General features: G+C 25.7%; 1 protein-coding gene across 1 annotated transcript in view; it reads right to left on the bottom strand.

Annotated features, from left to right (window-relative positions):
- LOC111688823 (5-hydroxytryptamine receptor 2A-like) overlaps positions 1-19,396 on the bottom strand; it is an 82,012-nt gene that overhangs the window by 40,876 nt on the left and 21,740 nt on the right. The window contains exons 3-4 of the mRNA XM_023451333.2: positions 16,327-16,460; positions 13,586-13,695 (exon numbers count right to left, since the gene is read on the bottom strand). Of these exons, the coding sequence (XP_023307101.2) occupies positions 13,586-13,695; positions 16,327-16,460 (244 nt within the window). The remainder of the gene's footprint in view (positions 1-13,585; positions 13,696-16,326; positions 16,461-19,396) is intronic.

Raw genomic sequence — 19,396 nt, 5'->3', positions numbered from 1 at the left:
GTAAGTTAGTAAGTTAGTAAGTTAGTAAGTTAGTAAGTTAGTAAGTTAGTAAGTTAGTAAGTTAGTAAGTTAGTAAGTTAGTAAGTTAGTAAGTTAGTAAATTAGTAACTTAGTAATTTAGTAAGTTAGTTAGTTAGTTAGTTAGTTAGTTAGTAAGTTAGTTAGTTAGTTAGTTAGTTAGTTAGTTAGTTAGTTAGTTAGTTAGTTAGTTAGCTGGGGAGCTAGTTAGCTAGTTAACTAGTTAGTCAGTTAGTTAGTTAGTTAGTTAGTTAGTTAGTTAGTTAGTTAGTTAGTTAGTTAGTCAGTTAGTAAGTTAGTTAGTTAGTTAGTTAGTTAGTTAGTTAGTTAGTTATTTAGTTAGTTAGTTAGTTAGTTAGTTAGTTAGTTAGTTAGTTAGTTAGTTAGTTAGTTAGTTAGTTAGTTAGTTAGTTAGTTAGTTAGTTAGTTAGTTAGTTAGTTAGTTAGTTAGTTAGCTTTACATAAACTCTTTACTTATTTTGTCTAGAATCTTTCGGTATAAAATTCCGACTTTAGTTCATTCAATTATCAATGAAAACGATATACAGTCTAGACTATATATCGTTTTTGTCCTTTAATAAAGAAAAGTCTCATCTAGCCTTCAGCCATGAAAAAAGGCAAATGATTTCATAGATAATTAAACCAAATTCTTATATAAATTCAATTAATCTATCAAATATTTTATTTATAATTCACTTATCATATCTCTACAAAGAAAAAATTTAGTTTCAAAAAGCCATTTCTTGTTTTTCTTTAATATGATTTATTTAGTTTGATTTACAACAAACAAATTATGCCAGAAGGCAGTTAGTTAATGTCTATTTAAATCTTAATAATTTAGCAATTTACAATTCTAATAATATATATATTAAAGAAATTAAAGAGAATTACAGCAGATTAAGTACAAATATTTGTAAGTACAGTTATATTTACATTAAATGGTATACCAAATAAATTTCAATAGAGATACAAATAGATATCTTTGATTTTGATTAGAATTTTTTTCGTTCTTTTAACATTTGTAATGTTTGTAATCAGATATAATTTATAATTTACTTTTAGAAATAATGATAATAATTAATATTATTACAACTTATAGCTAATGTTTGAGGTTTACTTTGATGTATTCTATTGCTGTAACTAATTAATAATAAATCTAAATAAAATGCATTCGGGCATTAAGTTGTTGTAAGGCAATGATATTAATATTATTAAAAGTAATATGTAACCACATCATCAATAATAATGGTTTACAAATTATTTATATAATTCTCTTAATTTTAATCAAATTTTATGAATATTTGATACAAGACATCTAATGGGTATTTAATGCAATCACATCAAAAAATATTTCTTTACAGATAAATAGTAACTGATTATTAATTTACTTGTAAAATCTGTTCAATAGATATTTGATTTAAAATAATTCAATGAATAATGTTGTTTGAAAGAACTAAGGAAAATTTTGAAAACTAAAATGTTATGATAATGGAATTTAGTAGAACATCCTTAAGGATGACAATAGTTTGCACTTAATTTTTGAGATTTTTGAGAACTTTTAAAAAACATGTTTACTGATTGTACTTTTTATAGAACTGAAGCCAGTATCCATTGTTTGTGATAAATAGAAAAAAAAATATGAACAACATCAATGCATTTTCTTTTTAATGTTTGATGTAGATACAAGAAAAAAATTGTCATTTTAAAACATCAAAATTTTCTTCTTGTTGTATGCAGTTCAATGGAATACAATTACATTTATATGAAGGACTAAATGCAATATTTTTTAAAAGATTTATTTTTGAAGATTAGGGTGACCCTTAAATTAACTCAACGCATAGGGCTTGTAAAGTACCTAATAAAATTGGTGGTTAAAAAGAAAACATATGTCTTTAATTATAAAATTATCATAATTTTAAATAAAATTCCTACATCTTTGAACAATACAAATATGTTATTAAATTTCCCCATTTTTTCATTCTTTTGAAATTGTTTTCCCATAAAGTTGCCATAAACAAACAACAAACAAAAGAATTTTTAAAGCAATTATAAAAAGGGCAATTAAAAATTATTTTATCATAATATTATACTGTATTTTCAATTATAAATTCCAGTAATTAAAAGTCAATAAATAATTAAAATATTCATATAAAAAAAGGAGAAATTCATAAATAATATTATTTCACTTTTTTCATATTCTTTTTAAAGTGTTATATAAATATTTATTTAACGAATTTTTAAAACTTTTATTCAGAAATATAAAGTTGATTCAGATGTGAGATATATCGAAATTTTTTATTAATTAAACAATAGAATTCGTTCATTCATGGAGAAGTTTATTAAAGAAATTTGTTTTTAAGAAAATTTATATCAATAAATCTTCTATAAGAAAGTTGCCATAAGTGAACAATTTTCTATAGAAATTTTTTACTCTTGAAGATTTTTCTTTAAAGAAACATCATCAGTAAAGATTTTGTTACAGAAAAAGTTGATTAGTTTCGATTTTTCTATAGAAAAAGTTTATAAATTAATATTTTTTTTAGAAAAAGTTCATAAATGAACATTTTCTATATTAGAAGTTCATTAGTAAATATTTTCTATAGAAAAAGTTCATTAGTGATCTTTATAGAAATAGAAAATGATAGAAAATGTAAGTAAGAATTTTTCTAGAGCAAACGTTCAATAGTGAACACTTTTCTATACGAAAAGAATAATAGTGAATATTTTTTCTATAGAAAAAGGTCATCAGTAAATATTTTTCCATATTAAAATGTCTTTGTAGAATATTTTTTATACAAAAAGGTTATTAGTGAAAAATTTCATAGAAAATTTTCTATAGAAAATTTTTACTCTTGAAAATTTTTCTAAAAGAAAATATCATTAATAAAGATTTTGTTATAGAAAAAGTTGATTAGTAAGATTTTTCTATAGAAAAAGTTTATAAGTTTATATTTTTTTATAGAAAAATGTCCACTAATGAACATTTTTTATATAGAAAAAGTTCATTAGTGAAGAATGTTATTAGTGTACATTTTTCTATAGAAATATTTAATTAATGAACAATTTTTTAAACAAATAGTTCATTAATGAACATTTTTCTATAGAAGAAGGTTATTAATGAACATTTTTCTATAGATATATTTCATTAGCTAACAATTTTCTTTAGAAAAAGTTCATAAGTGAACACTTCTCTATAGAAAATTTACAGTAGTGATCATTGGTAAATATGTTTCTATAGAAAAAGTTTATAAGTCAAAATTGTTCAATAGAAATAGTTCATTAGTGAAAATTTTTTACTAGAAAAAGTTTATTAGTGAGATTTATCTATAGAAAAAGATCTTAGTGAATATTTTCTTAGAGAAAAAGTTCATTAGTTACCACTTTTCTATACAAAAAGTTCATGAGTAAATACTTTGTTTGTAGAAAAAGTTCATCAGTGATAAAGTTTATTAGTGAACATTTTATAATATATCTTATACCTAATGGGATGGAGATAATTCTCTCTTCGAACAGGTCTGTGTACAGAGCGGCATATGCTGGAATCAACAGGGAAGATCCTAGCTGCGTGGTTATAAACGGAAGTGATGTTTTACATCTCGGAAGTTAAGCAACAGGACAGCAATGGTAGATAGTTCGAGTACTTTAGTAAAGTGCTTGTACATGGTTCGGTCAAGTCCATGTACAACAAGTAGGAAAGTATAGTCGGGCATGGCCGACCATAAAATACCCTACACCATAAGTATATTTTTAAAATTTTTACTTTTTATAAAATTTTTATTTTTTGTAAAGAAACTTTTATTTTGAATATTACCATAATTCCAAAATATTTAAGCCATTTATTGATAAAAAACTAAAATTTGGGAAAAGTATATATTTCTAAAGAACAGTTAGTTTTGTAGAGTTTCATTGCGATACAAATGGTTACAAGTCAATTTTAGACGTTTAAGTCATTTTTTGAAGGGGGGTTTGTATGGGGGCTAGGGTCAAATATAGGCCGATCCTTACGAAAATCTGCAATATCATTTATACTTATATAAAACTTATTTGTGCCAATTTTTAGAGAGATAGCAGAATATTTGAAGTAATTATAGCATAAAAAGTTCAAATCGGGAGGTACGGTTGTATTGGGGCTAGGTTGTATGAAATAATGGACCGATTTCAACCATTTTCAATAGGCTTCGTCCTTGTGCCAAAAAACATGCTTGGTCCAAATTTCATCAAATTATCTTAAAAATTGCGGCCTGTACCTTGCGCACAAGGTTTACATGGACAGCCAGCCAGCCGGACAGACGGACGGACATGTCTTAATCGACTCAAAAAATGATTCTGAATCGATCGGTATACTTTAAGGATGGTATTGGACCAATATTTTTGTATGTTACAAGCATCAGCACAAACGTATAACACCCTCCCCACTATGGAGTAGGGTATAAAAATTGCCAGCTGATTTCTTCATTGAAGGATTCAGGGGCGATGGTAGACCGTTGTTCGAGTCTACCGTGGAGTAGGGCATCATACCAGGTACTCCCGTAAGGCACTCGACATTTATTCAATTTGAAAATATTCCCACACTCATACTGCTTGATTATAAAATTTTATCGAGAAATAAAAAAACAATCGATATTTGCCACAACAATTAGTTTCTTCTCATTTGTTTAGTTGAATGTCAGAATTGAAATTCAATTAAATTTTTGTTTTCGTGTATTATTAATGAATACAGTGATTTGTATGTATATATAGGTACGTACATATGTACATATCTTTCTGTATACTAATAGATGTAATACTTTTGTTTTGTTTTGTTATTTCAAACAATATTACAATTGTTACAATCACTTATCAATTATTTTATATTATTGACATTTGTTAGAATATTTTCAATTTAATTGTAGAAATATTTAAAAGGATTTTCATTTGAAGTGATTGGTTATGATGGTTTTGTTATAACAAATATTGTATTGTGGAAATTTGTTCATTTTTAAATTTATTTTGGAAGAATTCTTCATAAAAACTATTAACCTAATGGTCATTAGTATATATAATACTAGCTATACCCAGTGTGCTTCGCTACCCTCATCGTAATGGAATAAAATAAATATCATTATTGTAAATGTATATATATATCTGCAATATCAAAAATTCCCCTTTTAGAGAACTCTTTAAGTTTGATTGACTCTAGCCTCAATATTACAGAAAATTAGAAAAAACAGTTGAAGAACGAAAAAGTACCAGACAGTGCCTTTTTATACATTTTCATTAAATCAGAATGACGCATGTTTAATTTTCAACCAGAAACCAAAAAAATCGCATAAAGATTTTTATACAATCAGGAAGCTACATGTCCAATTTAATATTTTTAGGTTCAATATTATAGAAAATTCGAAAAGTATTAGTAAAAGAACAAAAAAGTACCAGAGTATGCTTTTTCAATTTTCGTTCAATTGGGATACTGCGTGTTTAATTTTATGTTTATATATTCAATATTTTAGAAAGCTCTAAAAGTACCAGTACCAGTACCAGTGAAGTACGAAAAAGTACCAAAGGACCTATTTTATTTAATTTCATGTTCCTAAGTTCAATATTATAGAAAATTCAAAAAGTACCAGAAAATATTCCAGTTTAAATTTTCATTTACTCAAGTCCCTGATTGCTTTTAAAGATTCTAATTAACTCCGGGCTCCACATGCTTAATTTCATGTTTCTAGGATCAATATTATAAAAAACACAAAAAGTACCTTTTGAAGAACGAAAAAGTACCCTTTATAGTTTCTCACTTAATCCAGGCTCTAAACGCTTAATTTCATGTTTCTAGGTTCAATATTATAGAAAATTCAAAATGTACCTTTTAAAGAACGGAAAAGTACCAAAAAGTCCCCTTATATAGGTCCTCACTTAATCCGGGCTCTACATGCTCAATTTCACGTTTCTAGGTTAAATACTATACAAAAATCCAAAAAGTATCTTTTGAAGAACGAAAAGGTACCAAAAGTCCCCTTTTATATGTTCTCACTTAATCCATACTCTACATACTTAATTTCATGTTTCTAGGTTCAATATTATAAAAAATTCAAAAAGTACCTTTTGATGAACGAAAAGTCCTCTTTTATAGATTCTCATTTACTCCAGGCTCTACATGGTTAATTTCATGTTTCTAGGTTAAATTTTATAGAAAACTCAAAAAGTACCTTTTGTAGAACGAAACAGTACCAAAAAGTCTCCTTTTATAGATTCTCATTTACTCCGGGCTCTACATGCTTAATTTCATGTTTCTAGGTTCAATATTATACAAAAATCCAAAAAGTAACTTTTGAAGAACGAAAAAGTACCAAAAGTCCCCTTTTATAGGATTCTCACTTAATCCATCCTCTACATACTTAATTTCATGTTTCTAGGTTCAATATTATAGGAAATTAAAAAAGTACCTTTTGAAGAACGAAAAAGTACCAAAAAGTCCCCTTTTATAGATTCTCATTTACTCCGGGCTCTACATACTTAATTTCATGTTTCTAGGTTCAATATTATAGGAAATTCAAAAAGTACCTTTTGAAGAACGAAAAAGTACCAAAAAGTCCCCTTTTATAGATTCTCATTTACTCCGGGCTCTACATGCTTAATTTCATGTTTCTAGGTTAAATTTTATAGAAAACTCAAAAAGTACCTTTTGTAGAACGAAACAGTACCAAAAAGTCTCTTTTATAGATTCTCATTTACTACGGGCTCTACATGCTTAATTTCATGTTTCTAGGTTCAATATTATACAAAAATCCAAAAAGTACCATTTGAAGAACGAAAAAGTACCAAAAGTCCCCTTTTATAGGTTCTCACTTAATCCATCCTCTACATACTTAATTTCATGTTTCTAGGTTCAATATTATAGGAAATTCAAAAAGTACCTTTTGAAGAACGAAAAAGTACCAAAAAGTCCCCTTTTATAGATTCTCATTTACTCCGGGCTCTACATGCTTAATTTCATGTTTCTAGGTTAAATTTTATAGAAAACTCAAAAAGTACCTTTTGTAGAACGAAACAGTACCAAAAAGTCTCATTTTATAGATTCTCATTTACTACGGGCTCTACGTGCTTAATTTCATGTTTCTAGGTTCAATATTATACAAAAATCCAAAAAGTACCATTTGAAGAACGAAAAGGTTTAAAAAGGGGACTTTTATATGTTCTCACTTAATCCATACTCTACATACTTAATTTCATGTTTCTAGGTTCAATATTATAGGAAATTCAAAAAGTACCTTTTGAAGAACGAAAAAATACCAAAAAGTCCCCTTTTATAGATTCTCATAAAAAGTACCTTTTGTAGAACGAAACAGTACCAAAAAGTCTCCTTTTATATATTCTCATTTACTCTGGGCTCTACATGCTTAATTTCATATTTCTAGGTTCAATATTATACAAAAAATCCAAAAAGTACCTTTTGAAGAACGAAAAAGTACCAAAAGTCCCCTTTTATAGGTTCTCACTTAATCCATCCTCTACATACTTAATTTCATGTTTCTAGGTTCAAAATTGTAGGAAATTCAAAAAGTACCTTTTGAAGAACGAAAAAGTACCAAAAAGTCCCCTTTATAGATTCTCATTTACTCCGGGGTCTACATGCTTAATTTCATTTTTCTAGGTTAAATTTTATAGAAAACTCAAAAAGTACCTTTTGTAGAACGAAAAAGTACCAAAAAGTCCGCTTTTACAGATTCTCATTTTCTACGTGCTCTACATGCTTAATTTCATGTTTCTAGGATCAATATTATAAAAAAACACAAAAAGTACCTTTTGAAGACCGAAAAAATACCAAAAAAGTGCCCTTTTATAGTTTCTCACTTAATCTAGGCTCTAAACGCTTAATTTCATGTTTCTAGGTTCAATATTATAGAAAATTCAAAATGTACCTTTTAAAGAATGGAAAAGTACCAAAAAGTCCCCTTTATAGGTCCTCACTTAATCCGGGCTCTACATGCTTAATTTCACGTTTCTAGGTTCAATATTATACAAAAATCCAAAAAGTACCTTTTGAAGAAAGAAAAGGTTTCAAAAAGTTCCCTTTTATATGTTCGCACTTAATCCAGGCTCTACATACTTAATTTCATGTTTCTAGGTTCAATATTATAAAAAATTCAAAAAGTACCTTTTGATGAACGAAAAGTCCCTTTTATAGATTCTCATTTACTCCGGGCTCTACATGCTTAGTTTCATGTTTCTAGGTTAAATTTTATAGAAAACTCAAAAAGTATCTTTTGTAGAACGAAACAGTACCAAAAAGTCTCCTTTTATAGATTCTCATTTACTCTGGGCTCTACATGCTTAATTTCATGTTTCTAGGTTCAATATTATACAAAAATCCAAAAAAGTACCTTTTGAAGAACGAAAAAGTACCAAAAGTCCCTTTTATAGGTTCTCACTTAATCCATCCTCTACATACTTAATTTCATGTTTCTAGGTTCAATATTATAGGAAATTCAAAAAGTACCTTTTGAAGAACGAAAAAGTACCAAAAAGTCCCCTTTATAGATTCTCATTTACTCCGGGCTCTACATACTTAATTTCATGTTTCTAGGTTCAATAAATCCAAAAAGTACCATTTGGGGACGAAAAAGAATACCAAAAGTCCCCTTTTATAGTTTCTCACTTAATCCATCCTCTACATACTTAATTTCATGTTTCTAGGTTCAATATTATAGGAAATTCAAAAAGTACCTTTGGAAGAACAAAAAAGTACCAAAAAGTCCCCTTTTATAGATTCTCATTTACTCCGGGCTCTACATGCTTAATTTCATTAACGAAATAAAAATTCTATTCCAAAATGATGCAACATCGTAGTGGGAGCCCGTTATTACGTATTTTTATGTATAAGTTAATAAACCAAAATCAATGTTTTATGAAAAAAGTACCAAAATAGGTACAATTTTCACCCCTTAAACATCCGAATAACCAAAAAGTACTAAATTTGTATTTTTATTTTTTCGTCAAGTTATGAAGGAGTCAAAAATATTGTTTGAATGTTCACTGGTTTAAAAGATACATGGGGTGCAAAAAAAGTACCAAAATACAGTTTTTACCCGTTTATTCCCTAAAGGGGCCGAAATTGAAAAAAGTACCAGACACCTGTCCGCTTATTTTTTAAATGAACGACGATAAGCTTTAAACTATTTTTGTATCTTTTCTAGTTTAGGAGATATAAGGTTACCGATTTTACCCGTTTTTACCCTTTTTTGCCCCCTAAACATTCGAATTTCCAAAAATCCCGCCTTAGTGGATCTATTTGGTGGGAGACCAACCCCCTGTCCAAATTTCAGCTCTTTAGCTTTAACCGTTTAGGCTGTGCGATGATGAATCAGTCAATCAGTCAGTCAGTCAGTCAGTCAGTCAGTCAGTCAGTAACGTTAGAATTTTATATATATAGATTATTCATTAATTTCATATCTAAGACCTAATAATTTATATTTATTTTCCTTACAGGGTTGCTATATATACATATATTTTCTATATTCATATTTTAACACATTTCTAACATATTTAGTTATATATGTATATAAAATTATTCCAAATAACATGTATATTTTGCCAAATTTTATGACATTTATCAAATATATAATTGATCATTAGAGAATAATTACTTTTACAATAATTTATGAAAACATTGTAGCAGTATGTGTTATTGCAATGTCATTAGTTGTTTTTATCTACATTACTAATTATTTATTCTTAAATACATAAGTATAATCATTATTATAATGACAATGATGACGCCATTGACCGATTATTTGCATGATAATTTGTTTGTTTGTCCATTTAAAATGAAAATACATGTCAACAATTGTCGATATGAATTATTTACATGACCAGAAGCAATCATTAGGTTGGTCATAATTTTTGGGGAATAAAAAATTATTAATGAAATTTTTCTATGGAAAAATTTTTATTGAAGAAATTTTTCTGTAGAAATGGTTCAATGATGAATTTTTCTATAGAAAAGGTTCAATGATGAAATTTTTCTATAGAAAAAGTTTCACTAATGAAATTTTTCTATAGAAAAAGTTTCACTGATGAAAGGTTTCTATAGAAAAAGTTTCACTGATGTAATTTTTCTATAGAAAAAGTTTCACTGATGTAATTTTCTATAGAAAAAGTTTCACTGATGAAATTTTTCTATAGAAAAAGTTTCACTGATGAAATTTTTCTATAGAAAAAGTTTCACTGATGAAAGGTTTCTATAGAAAAAGTTTCACTGATGAAAGGTTTCTATAGAAGAAGTTTCACTGATGAAAGGTTTCTATAGAAAAAGGTTCACTGATGAAATTTTTCTATAGAAAAAGGTTCACTGATGAAATTTTTCTATAGAAAAAGGTTCACTGATGAAATTTTTCTATAGAAAAAGGTTCACTGATGAAATTTTTCTATAGAAAAATCTTCACTGATGAAATTTTTCTATAGAAAAATCTTCACTGATGAAATTTTTCTATAGAAAAATCTTCACTGATGAAATTTTTCTATAGAAAAATCTTCACTGATGAAATTTTTCTATAGAAAAATCTTCACTGATGAAATTTTTCTATAGAAAAAATCTTCACTGATGAAATTTTTCTATAGAAAAATCTTCACTGATGAAATTTTTCTATAGAAAAATCTTCACTGATGAAATTTTTCTATAGAAAAATCTTCACTGATGAAATTTTTCTATAGAAAAATCTTCACTGATGAAATTTTTCTATAGAAAAATCTTCACTGATGAAATTTTTCTATAGAAAAATCTTCACTGATGAAATTTTTCTATAGAAAAATCTTCACTGATGAAATTTTTCTATAGAAAAATCTTCACTGATGAAATTTTTCTATAGAAAAATCTTCACTGATGAAATTTTTCTATAGAAAAATCTTCACTGATGAAATTTTTCTATAGAAAAATCTTCACTGATGAATTTTTCTATAGAAAAATCTTCACTGATGAAATTTTTCTATAGAAAAATCTTCACTGATGAAAATTTTCTATAGAAAAATCTTCACTGATGAAATTTTTCTATAGAAAAATCTTCACTGATGAAATTTTTCTATAGAAAAATCTTCACTGATGAAATTTTTCTATAGAAAAATCTTCACTGATGAAATTTTTTCTATAGAAAAATCTTCACTGATGAAATTTTTCTATAGAAAAATCTTCACTGATGAAATTTTTCTATAGAAAAATCTTCACTGATGAAATTTTTCTATAGAAAAATCTTCACTGATGAAATTTTTCTATAGAAAAATCTTCACTGATGAAATTTTTCTATAGAAAAATCTTCACTGATGAAATTTTTCTATAGAAAAATCTTCACTGATGAAATTTTTCTATAGAAAAAATCTTCACTGATGAAATTTTTCTATAGAAAAATCTTCACTGATGAAATTTTTCTATAGAAAAATCTTCACTGATGAAATTTTTCTATAGAAAAATCTTCACTGATGAAATTTTTCTATAGAAAAATCTTCACTGATGAAATTTTTCTATAGAAAAATCTTCACTGATGAAATTTTTCTATAGAAAAATCTTCACTGATGAAATTTTTCTATAGAAAAATCTTCACTGATGAAATTTTTCTATAGAAAAATCTTCACTGATGAAATTTTCTATAGAAAAATCTTCACTGATGAAATTTTTCTATAGAAAAATCTTCACTGATGAAATTTTTCTATAGAAAAATCTTCACTGATAAAATTTTTCTATAGAAAAATCTTCACTGATGAAATTTTTCTATAGAAAAAATCTTCACTGATGAAATTTTTCTATAGAAAAATCTTCACTGATGAAATTTTTCTATAGAAAAATCTTCACTGATGAAATTTTTCTATAGAAAAATCTTCACTGATGAAATTTTTCTATAGAAAAATCTTCACTGATGAAATTTTTCTATAGAAAAATCTTCACTTATGAAATTTTTCTATAGAAAAATCTTCACTGATGAAATTTTTCTATAGAAAAATCTTCACTGATGAAATTTTCTATAGAAAAATCTTCACTGATGAAATTTTTCTATAGAAAAATCTTCACTGATGAAATTTTTCTATAGAAAAATCTTCACTGATGAAATTTTTCTATAGAAAAATCTTCACTGATGAAATTTTTCTATAGAAAAATCTTCACTGATGAAATTTTTCTATAGAAAAATCTTCACTGATGAAATTTTTCTATAGAAAAATCTTCACTGATGAAATGAAATTTTTTTCTATAGAAAAATCTTCACTGATGAAATTTTTCTATAGAAAAATCTTCACTGATGAAATTTTTCTATAGAAAAATCTTCACTGATGAAATTTTTCTATAGAAAAATCTTCACTGATAAAATTTTTCTATAGAAAAATCTTCACTGATGAAATTTTTCTATAGAAAAATCTTCACTGATGAAATTTTTCTATAGAAAAATCTTCACTGATGAAATTTTTCTATAAAAATTTTTTCTGTAAAAAAATTTTGTTTGATGTAATATTTATATACAAAAATGTTCTCAGGTGGGATAATGAAAAAATATGTGGAACTTTTCTATAGAACTGCTTTCAGATGGAGTTTTTTCTAAAGAAAAATATTTTGAAATATTTAAATAAATTTTTAGTATAGAAAAATTTTTATTAATGAAATTTTTCTTTACAAAAATGGAAAATAATTGTAATTATTGTTGTTCTATAATAAAAATTTTTTAATAGATAAAGTTCCTATTTCTATAGAAAAATTTTCGTTAGTAAAATTTTTGTAAACAAAAATGTTCTCCTACAAACTTTTTTTATTTAAAGATTTTCTATAGACAAGGATATTTCTGTGGTAAATTGTTTTGTAATGAATTTTTTTCTCACACAAAAACATTTGTTTCATGTTTTCTACTTACATTATTACATCAAAAAGTTTTTGGTTTAATTTTATTGATTTTTTCTCTGTAAATTGCATGGGAATATTAGAAAGGTGTCTGAAAATGATTTATCATATCAACCCCATAAATTTATTACATGATATAACGTTATACAAACAATAAAAACATTAATTGACTATTTAAGTAATACTTTTTAACCAATTTTTTTGTAAATATTTTTTGGGAGTATAAAAACCCACTTAAATAAGAATTTTTTTTATAATTTTTTTCCAATTATTATTTTTGTAGATTCGTCCTTGTAAACAATATGGTTACAAGGACGAATCTACAAAAAGTTTTTATTTATTCAAGAAATCACCTAAAAAAAAGGTTTTTATTTCTTATCAATAATTTTACCCTAAGACGGTTGTTCTTTTTTTATTTTTTTTTTTTGGGAATATTTTCTTTTGTGTTGATACGTTTTTAGACTATTTGTTTTCAAGTATTAGCCAAGAGTTTTTGTTTTTATTTAGATAAGACTGTGTTTGTTTGTTTTGCGTGCGTTTTTCTTTTTGTTTTTTGTTTACAGTCAATATATTTTTGAATAATCATTTATCACGTTACTGTGTGTTAGAGTTCAAGTGGTTAGAAAACATGTATATTAGTTTTTAAAGGGAGTATTGATTCTCTAGTATAATATTTTTCAGTGTTTTTTTTGTACATTTTATATTTATATAACTTACCTATCAACAGCAATTGCCACTAAATGCAGTATAGAAGCTGTGCAACACAATACATCTATTGATGTCCAAATGTCACACAATTCCGGTCCCAATATCCAACCTTGACTTATCTATAATCATTTTGAAGGACAAAAAAAAAGACAAGAAAAAATTTAAAAATTTTGTATAATACAGATTCTGTTAGCATAAAGATAAGTATAAATTCTTTGATTAATTTTTTAATTTAATTAAATTTTTCTTTACAACATTATTTACATTTCATTGATACGTTAATTACTGTTTTATTACAATACACTGCGTATACTTTATATTTAATTAGAAGCATATATTCAAATATTACTTATACGTCATGAAGGCTTACAAAATTAAAGTGAATTATTGTTGAAAACCGATGTTTCTATAGAAAAAAAATATTCTTTCTATAAAACTACATTCACTGATGTAAATTTTCTATAGAAAAATAAATTCTGATGTGAGATTTTTCTATAGAAAAATATTTATTAAAGAAAATTTTAATTGTAAAATTATGTTTAATGATGAATTTTTTTGTTTTTCTTTTCTATAGAAATATGTTTACTGATGAAGTTTTTCTATAGAAAAATTTTCACTGTTGAAGTTTTTCTATGGAAAAATGTTCACTAATGAAGTTTTTCTGTAGAAAAATTTTTACTGATGAAATTTTTCTATAGAAAAATGTTCACTGATGAAGTTTTTCTATAGAAAAATGTTCACTGATGAAGTTTTTCTATAGAAAAATGTTCACTGATGAAGTTTTTCTATAGAAAAATGTTCACTGATGAAGTTTTTCTATAGAAAAATTTTCACTGTTGAAGTTTTTCTATGGAAAAATGTTCACTGATGAAGTTTTTCTATAGAAAAATTTTCACTGATGAAGTTTTTCTATAGAAAAATGTTCACTAATGAAGTTTTTCTATAGAAAAATGTTCACAGATGAAGTTTCTCTATAGAAAAATGTTCACAGATGAAGTTTTTCTATAGAAAAATGTTCACTGATGAAGTTTTTCTATAGAAAAATGTTCACTGATGAAGTTTTTCTATAGAAAAATGTTTACTGATGAAGTTTTTCTATAGAAAAATGTTCACTGATGAAGTTTTTCTATAGAAAAATGTTCACTAATGAAGTTTTTCTATAGAAAAATGTTCACTGATAAAGTTTTCTATAGAAATATATAACTGATGAAGTTTTTTTTAAAAAATATGTACATTGATGATGTTTTTCTTTGGAAAAATGTTCAATAGAGAAATTTGAACTAATGAAGCTTTTCTAGAGAAAAGTGTTCATTGATGAAATTTTCTATAGAAAATTTTTTACTGATGAAGTTTTTCTATAGGAAAATGTTTACTAATGAAGTTTTCTATACAGAAATTTTCACTAATGAAGTTTTTCTAGAGAATAGCGTTAATTGATTAAGTTTTTCTATAGAAAAATTTTCATTGATTATGTTTTTCTATAGGAAGAAGTTCATTAATGAAGTTTTCTATACAGAAATTTTCACTAATGAAGTTTTTCTTAAGAAAAGCTTTCATTGATGCAGTTCTTCTATAGAAAAATGTTCACAGACGAAGTTTTCTAAAGAAAACTTTTAACTGATGAAGTTTTTCTATAGAAAACTTTTTACTGACAAATGTTCTCTGTAGAATTTTTTCTGGCATTTTCTGAAGTTTTTCTATAGAAAAATATTCAGTAATATAGTTTTTTTCAAAAAAATATTCACTTATGAAATTCGCTGATAAAAAAACTGCACTGATGAAATTTTTCTGTAGAAAAATGTCCGCTGACAAAATTTTCTGTAGAAAAATGTTAACAAATTACATTTTTGTGTAGCAAAATGTGCACCGATGACTTAACTCTGAGAAAAGTGTTCACTTTTAAGTTTTTCTATTACAAAATTTAAGATGTTTTCCAGAGAAAAAGGTTTACTTAGGAAATTCTTTAATGGAAAAAGATGCACTGATGATTTCTTTTCTATAGAAAATGTTAATGAAATTTTTATCGAAAAATGTTCACTGTTTCAATAGAAAAATCATTACTTTTCTAAGACAGAATAAGTTTTCTAAAGAAATTTTAATGTGCGTATACTTAATATTTAATTAAAAACTAATATTCAAATATTACTTATACGTTATGTAGAGCAAAACTAAATTTCAAAATTTATTTTCAAATTATTTTAAAAGTCATCATTGATAACTCATTTCTCTAGAAAAATGTTCATTGTTAACATTTCGGTGTAGAAAAATATGCATGTGATGAAATTTTTTTTTTGTAGGTCTTACAAATATTTAAAATATTAATAATTATATAAATTGCATAATATTCATATACCTTTGAGAAAATTAATAATTTCAATCAACTGAAATTATAAAATTTATAATAACATTAATTATCTACCATTTTAAAATAAATTATTTTACACACAAATTTATTTTATAATATTAATAGCTTGATATTGAAAATATAAAATTCTCTTGGGTAGTGGCACTTGTATTATTATATATTGTAACTACAATTAGTAAGGCTTGCAATGCATATTAATATTAATTTAAAAAAGCATATGAAAAATATACAGAGAATTTTTAATAATAAGAAAACAAGCTTTTTACCAACTGATGCATAAAATATTTTTCAGTTCATTAAATTTGTATTTTCTTTTTCTAAACTAAAGTTCTTTTAAGCCACATTTCACTTAATATATTGGCAAATTGTATATAATTTTACTTACCTCGTAAACAGCACCCAGTGGCATTACCAGACAAGCGACAAATAAATCAGCAACAGCCAGTGATGCTACCAAGTAATTAGCAACATTTTGTAAATTTCGTTCCAAAATGATGGCAGCAATTACAAAAACATTGCCTGTTTTGTATTTTGTCATTGTCATAATTATTTAAAATGTCAGCACAAAAAAAAAAAATAACCATTAATGACCACAAGGATGTTAAGTTTATTAAGATATTTTTGTTGTTGCACATTATCAATGGACACATGTGTAAAATAATAGCAGCAGCAGCATTGTTAAAGTTGAGTACGAATTTTTTTACGTTTGAGTTGATTTGCCATTTGTTATTATATACATACACATTCAGGTTTCATAGGAGATTTTTAACAAAAATCGTTTTTTTAAGTTGTTTTTAAATGAAGTTGTCATTGTTGAAAATTCCAGAATATAATTACATGATGGTAAATGAAAATAAATAAAAAATGGAAAATATATTGTAATTTTAATAATAATTCATGGAAATTATACTTAATCAATAAAATACATATTTTTAAACAATGTTCATTATAAATAATTATATTTTTCTATAGAAAAACTTAAAACGGATAATATTTTTATAAAGAAAGAAAAGGCCAAAAATAAATTTAATTTTAATGAATTTTGATCTTCAAGTCAATTTCTTAAAAGGAGTTTGTATGGAGGTTAAGGTCAGAAGAACCTCGATCTTTATAAAAATTGTTAGTTTAGTTTAAAGTTCTATAAAACTAAGTTTTGTCGATTTTTGTTAACATAATAGAACATTTATCGGAATTATAAGCCCAAAGGTCCTATTTGGGGGTTACGGTTGTGCTAGGCGAAATAATGGATTTTCAAAAGCTTTAGTCCTTTGACCAAAAGAAGAATATGTGCCAAATTTCATCAATTTATTCTAAAAATTACGACTTGAAGTGTGCAAATTAGGTTTACATGGACAGACGGACTAATTTTGTTGGGTGTTACAAACATCAGCACAAAAGCATAATACACTCCCCACTAGAGAGTGTAGGGTATAAAAAACCCCACAACGAGCTTTTTAGAAAATTGATAACGTAATTATTTAGGTGTTCATGTTGACTCTACTTTATTTCTTTAGAATAATGTACACACACTAATGATCTTTATACCCTACACAATTTTAGTGAGAATGGTGTATTGGGTTTGTGCTGATGTCTGTAAAGCATAATAATATTACCTTAAAGTATATCAATCGGCTCAGAATCATTTTCTGATGTTCGATGCCCATCTGAGAACATCTCCAATAGAGGCCTCTGCGTATCCTCCTTCTAAACTGACTATCTTGTTGGTAACATATGTATGTTTATGACAGGAATTTAGTTCCACAAGCATTCTTAATGTTTAACATTGTTTTTAAATCAAATTAAACATTTCCTCTCCCTATCCGACTTTCCCTTTACTTAGGTGTCTAATGCTTGTCTCTAAATATTCTTTCCACAGCTAATTCTTAATTAAGCCATTTTGTTACGAGTGCTTATCCACCTTTTAACACTTTTTGTTTTTGTTGTAATTCTTCATATTATTTTTATTTATTTACTTAAAAAACCTACAAAGGTACAGTAGTTTTTATAGTCTTTTTTTGGTTTATTTTAAGTACACACACACTAAAAAGCTGAAATGACCTTGTAATATTTTTTGTTTAATTTTTCACCAAAAAATAGTGTGTTAAAAATAATGTAAAACATACATATAAAATAGAATCCCAGCAAAAAAATTACATTATAAAGTAAGGCTCAGAGTAATAGTCTTTTCCAGAAATAAAAGAATTGTAGGCCAATTAAGATATGTACGTAACATTATTAAACTACTTCTACATAATTAAGAGGGAAGTCATAGAAAATATTTTCAAACTTTCTTAGTGTGTTTTGCTGGGTTATCACAAATAGAAATATTTTTGAACAATCTATTCTTTGTGATAAAGTTAAGGGTACAATATGTAGAGCATTTTTAAGTGGTACCTCAAAGTTGTTTTCTGCCAAATTTTAATAAAGCCACGAGAGTAAAAAGTTGTTTGTCAATAAGAAAATGTAATTATTTAAATGAAAAAAAAAAAAACAGAAACATTTTAACATATGTAGTTAGGTTAGTATTTTAGTGAAAACTTCTTAAAGAAAATTAAAAAATCGTTAAATTTTCAACTTTTTTTAATTCTTTAAATATGTAAAACAAAATTATAATTTAAGTTTCTTAAAGTTTCACTCAAATATAAAACAATGTAACCTACAAAAAACTTTCTCAATTCAATCATAAATAAAGACTTTTTCTTTTGAATAAAATACAAAACACATAAAATTTTCAAATATACATTCTTATCAACGTCACTTTTCCTCCTCCCCTACTAGAGCAACATATACAAAAAGTATTAAAATGTTAAGACTTTCTTATTTTCTCTTTCTTTTTTTGTTTTATAAAAATTTTTTTAAGTTTTTAATATCCAGCAACATTTTACGATTCGTCGTATTTTTTCTAAGTGTATTAAAGTATAATCATTTTAAATGGTTTATCAAGTTTTCTTGTTGAGAAATATGGCAACAATGCGGAGAATAAAGTTATTATTTACAGGTATAAAAAAATTTTAGAAATTTTCCCTAAAGCTATATTTTACATAAATTAAAACCAGTAATTGTTTAAATATTTTAATAGTTTTCGGAAAAAAACAAAACAAAACAAAAACAAGTATTAAGCATCAAAGTAGTAAAAGGTAATGGAAAAATTTCTTTTGCTGTCTGAAAAACGCCATTGTTATATTGTAATTTTAGTACAAATTAAAGTAGTTGACTGAAGTCGATATAAAAACTTTAAAGAATGAAATAGACATGAAGTGGAAGCTATTTTTATTTCCATTTAAAATGTCAGAAAAATACATCGAGAACATGAACTGTGCCAGTAGATGTGACGTATTCGGCTGAATCGCATGATTTTGGATACTTTTTTACTAAAGTACAATAACAACAAAAAATTAAATTTTAAAGATAACCAACTAACTAAACTAACTAACTAACTAAATAAATAACTATAA

This window comes from Lucilia cuprina, chromosome 6 (genome assembly GCF_022045245.1).
Source record: "Lucilia cuprina isolate Lc7/37 chromosome 6, ASM2204524v1, whole genome shotgun sequence".
NCBI classification, from domain to species: Eukaryota; Metazoa; Arthropoda; class Insecta; order Diptera; family Calliphoridae; genus Lucilia; species Lucilia cuprina.
The sequence above is the reverse complement of the archived record's forward strand: the minus strand, read 5'-3'. Positions and strand labels throughout refer to the sequence as shown.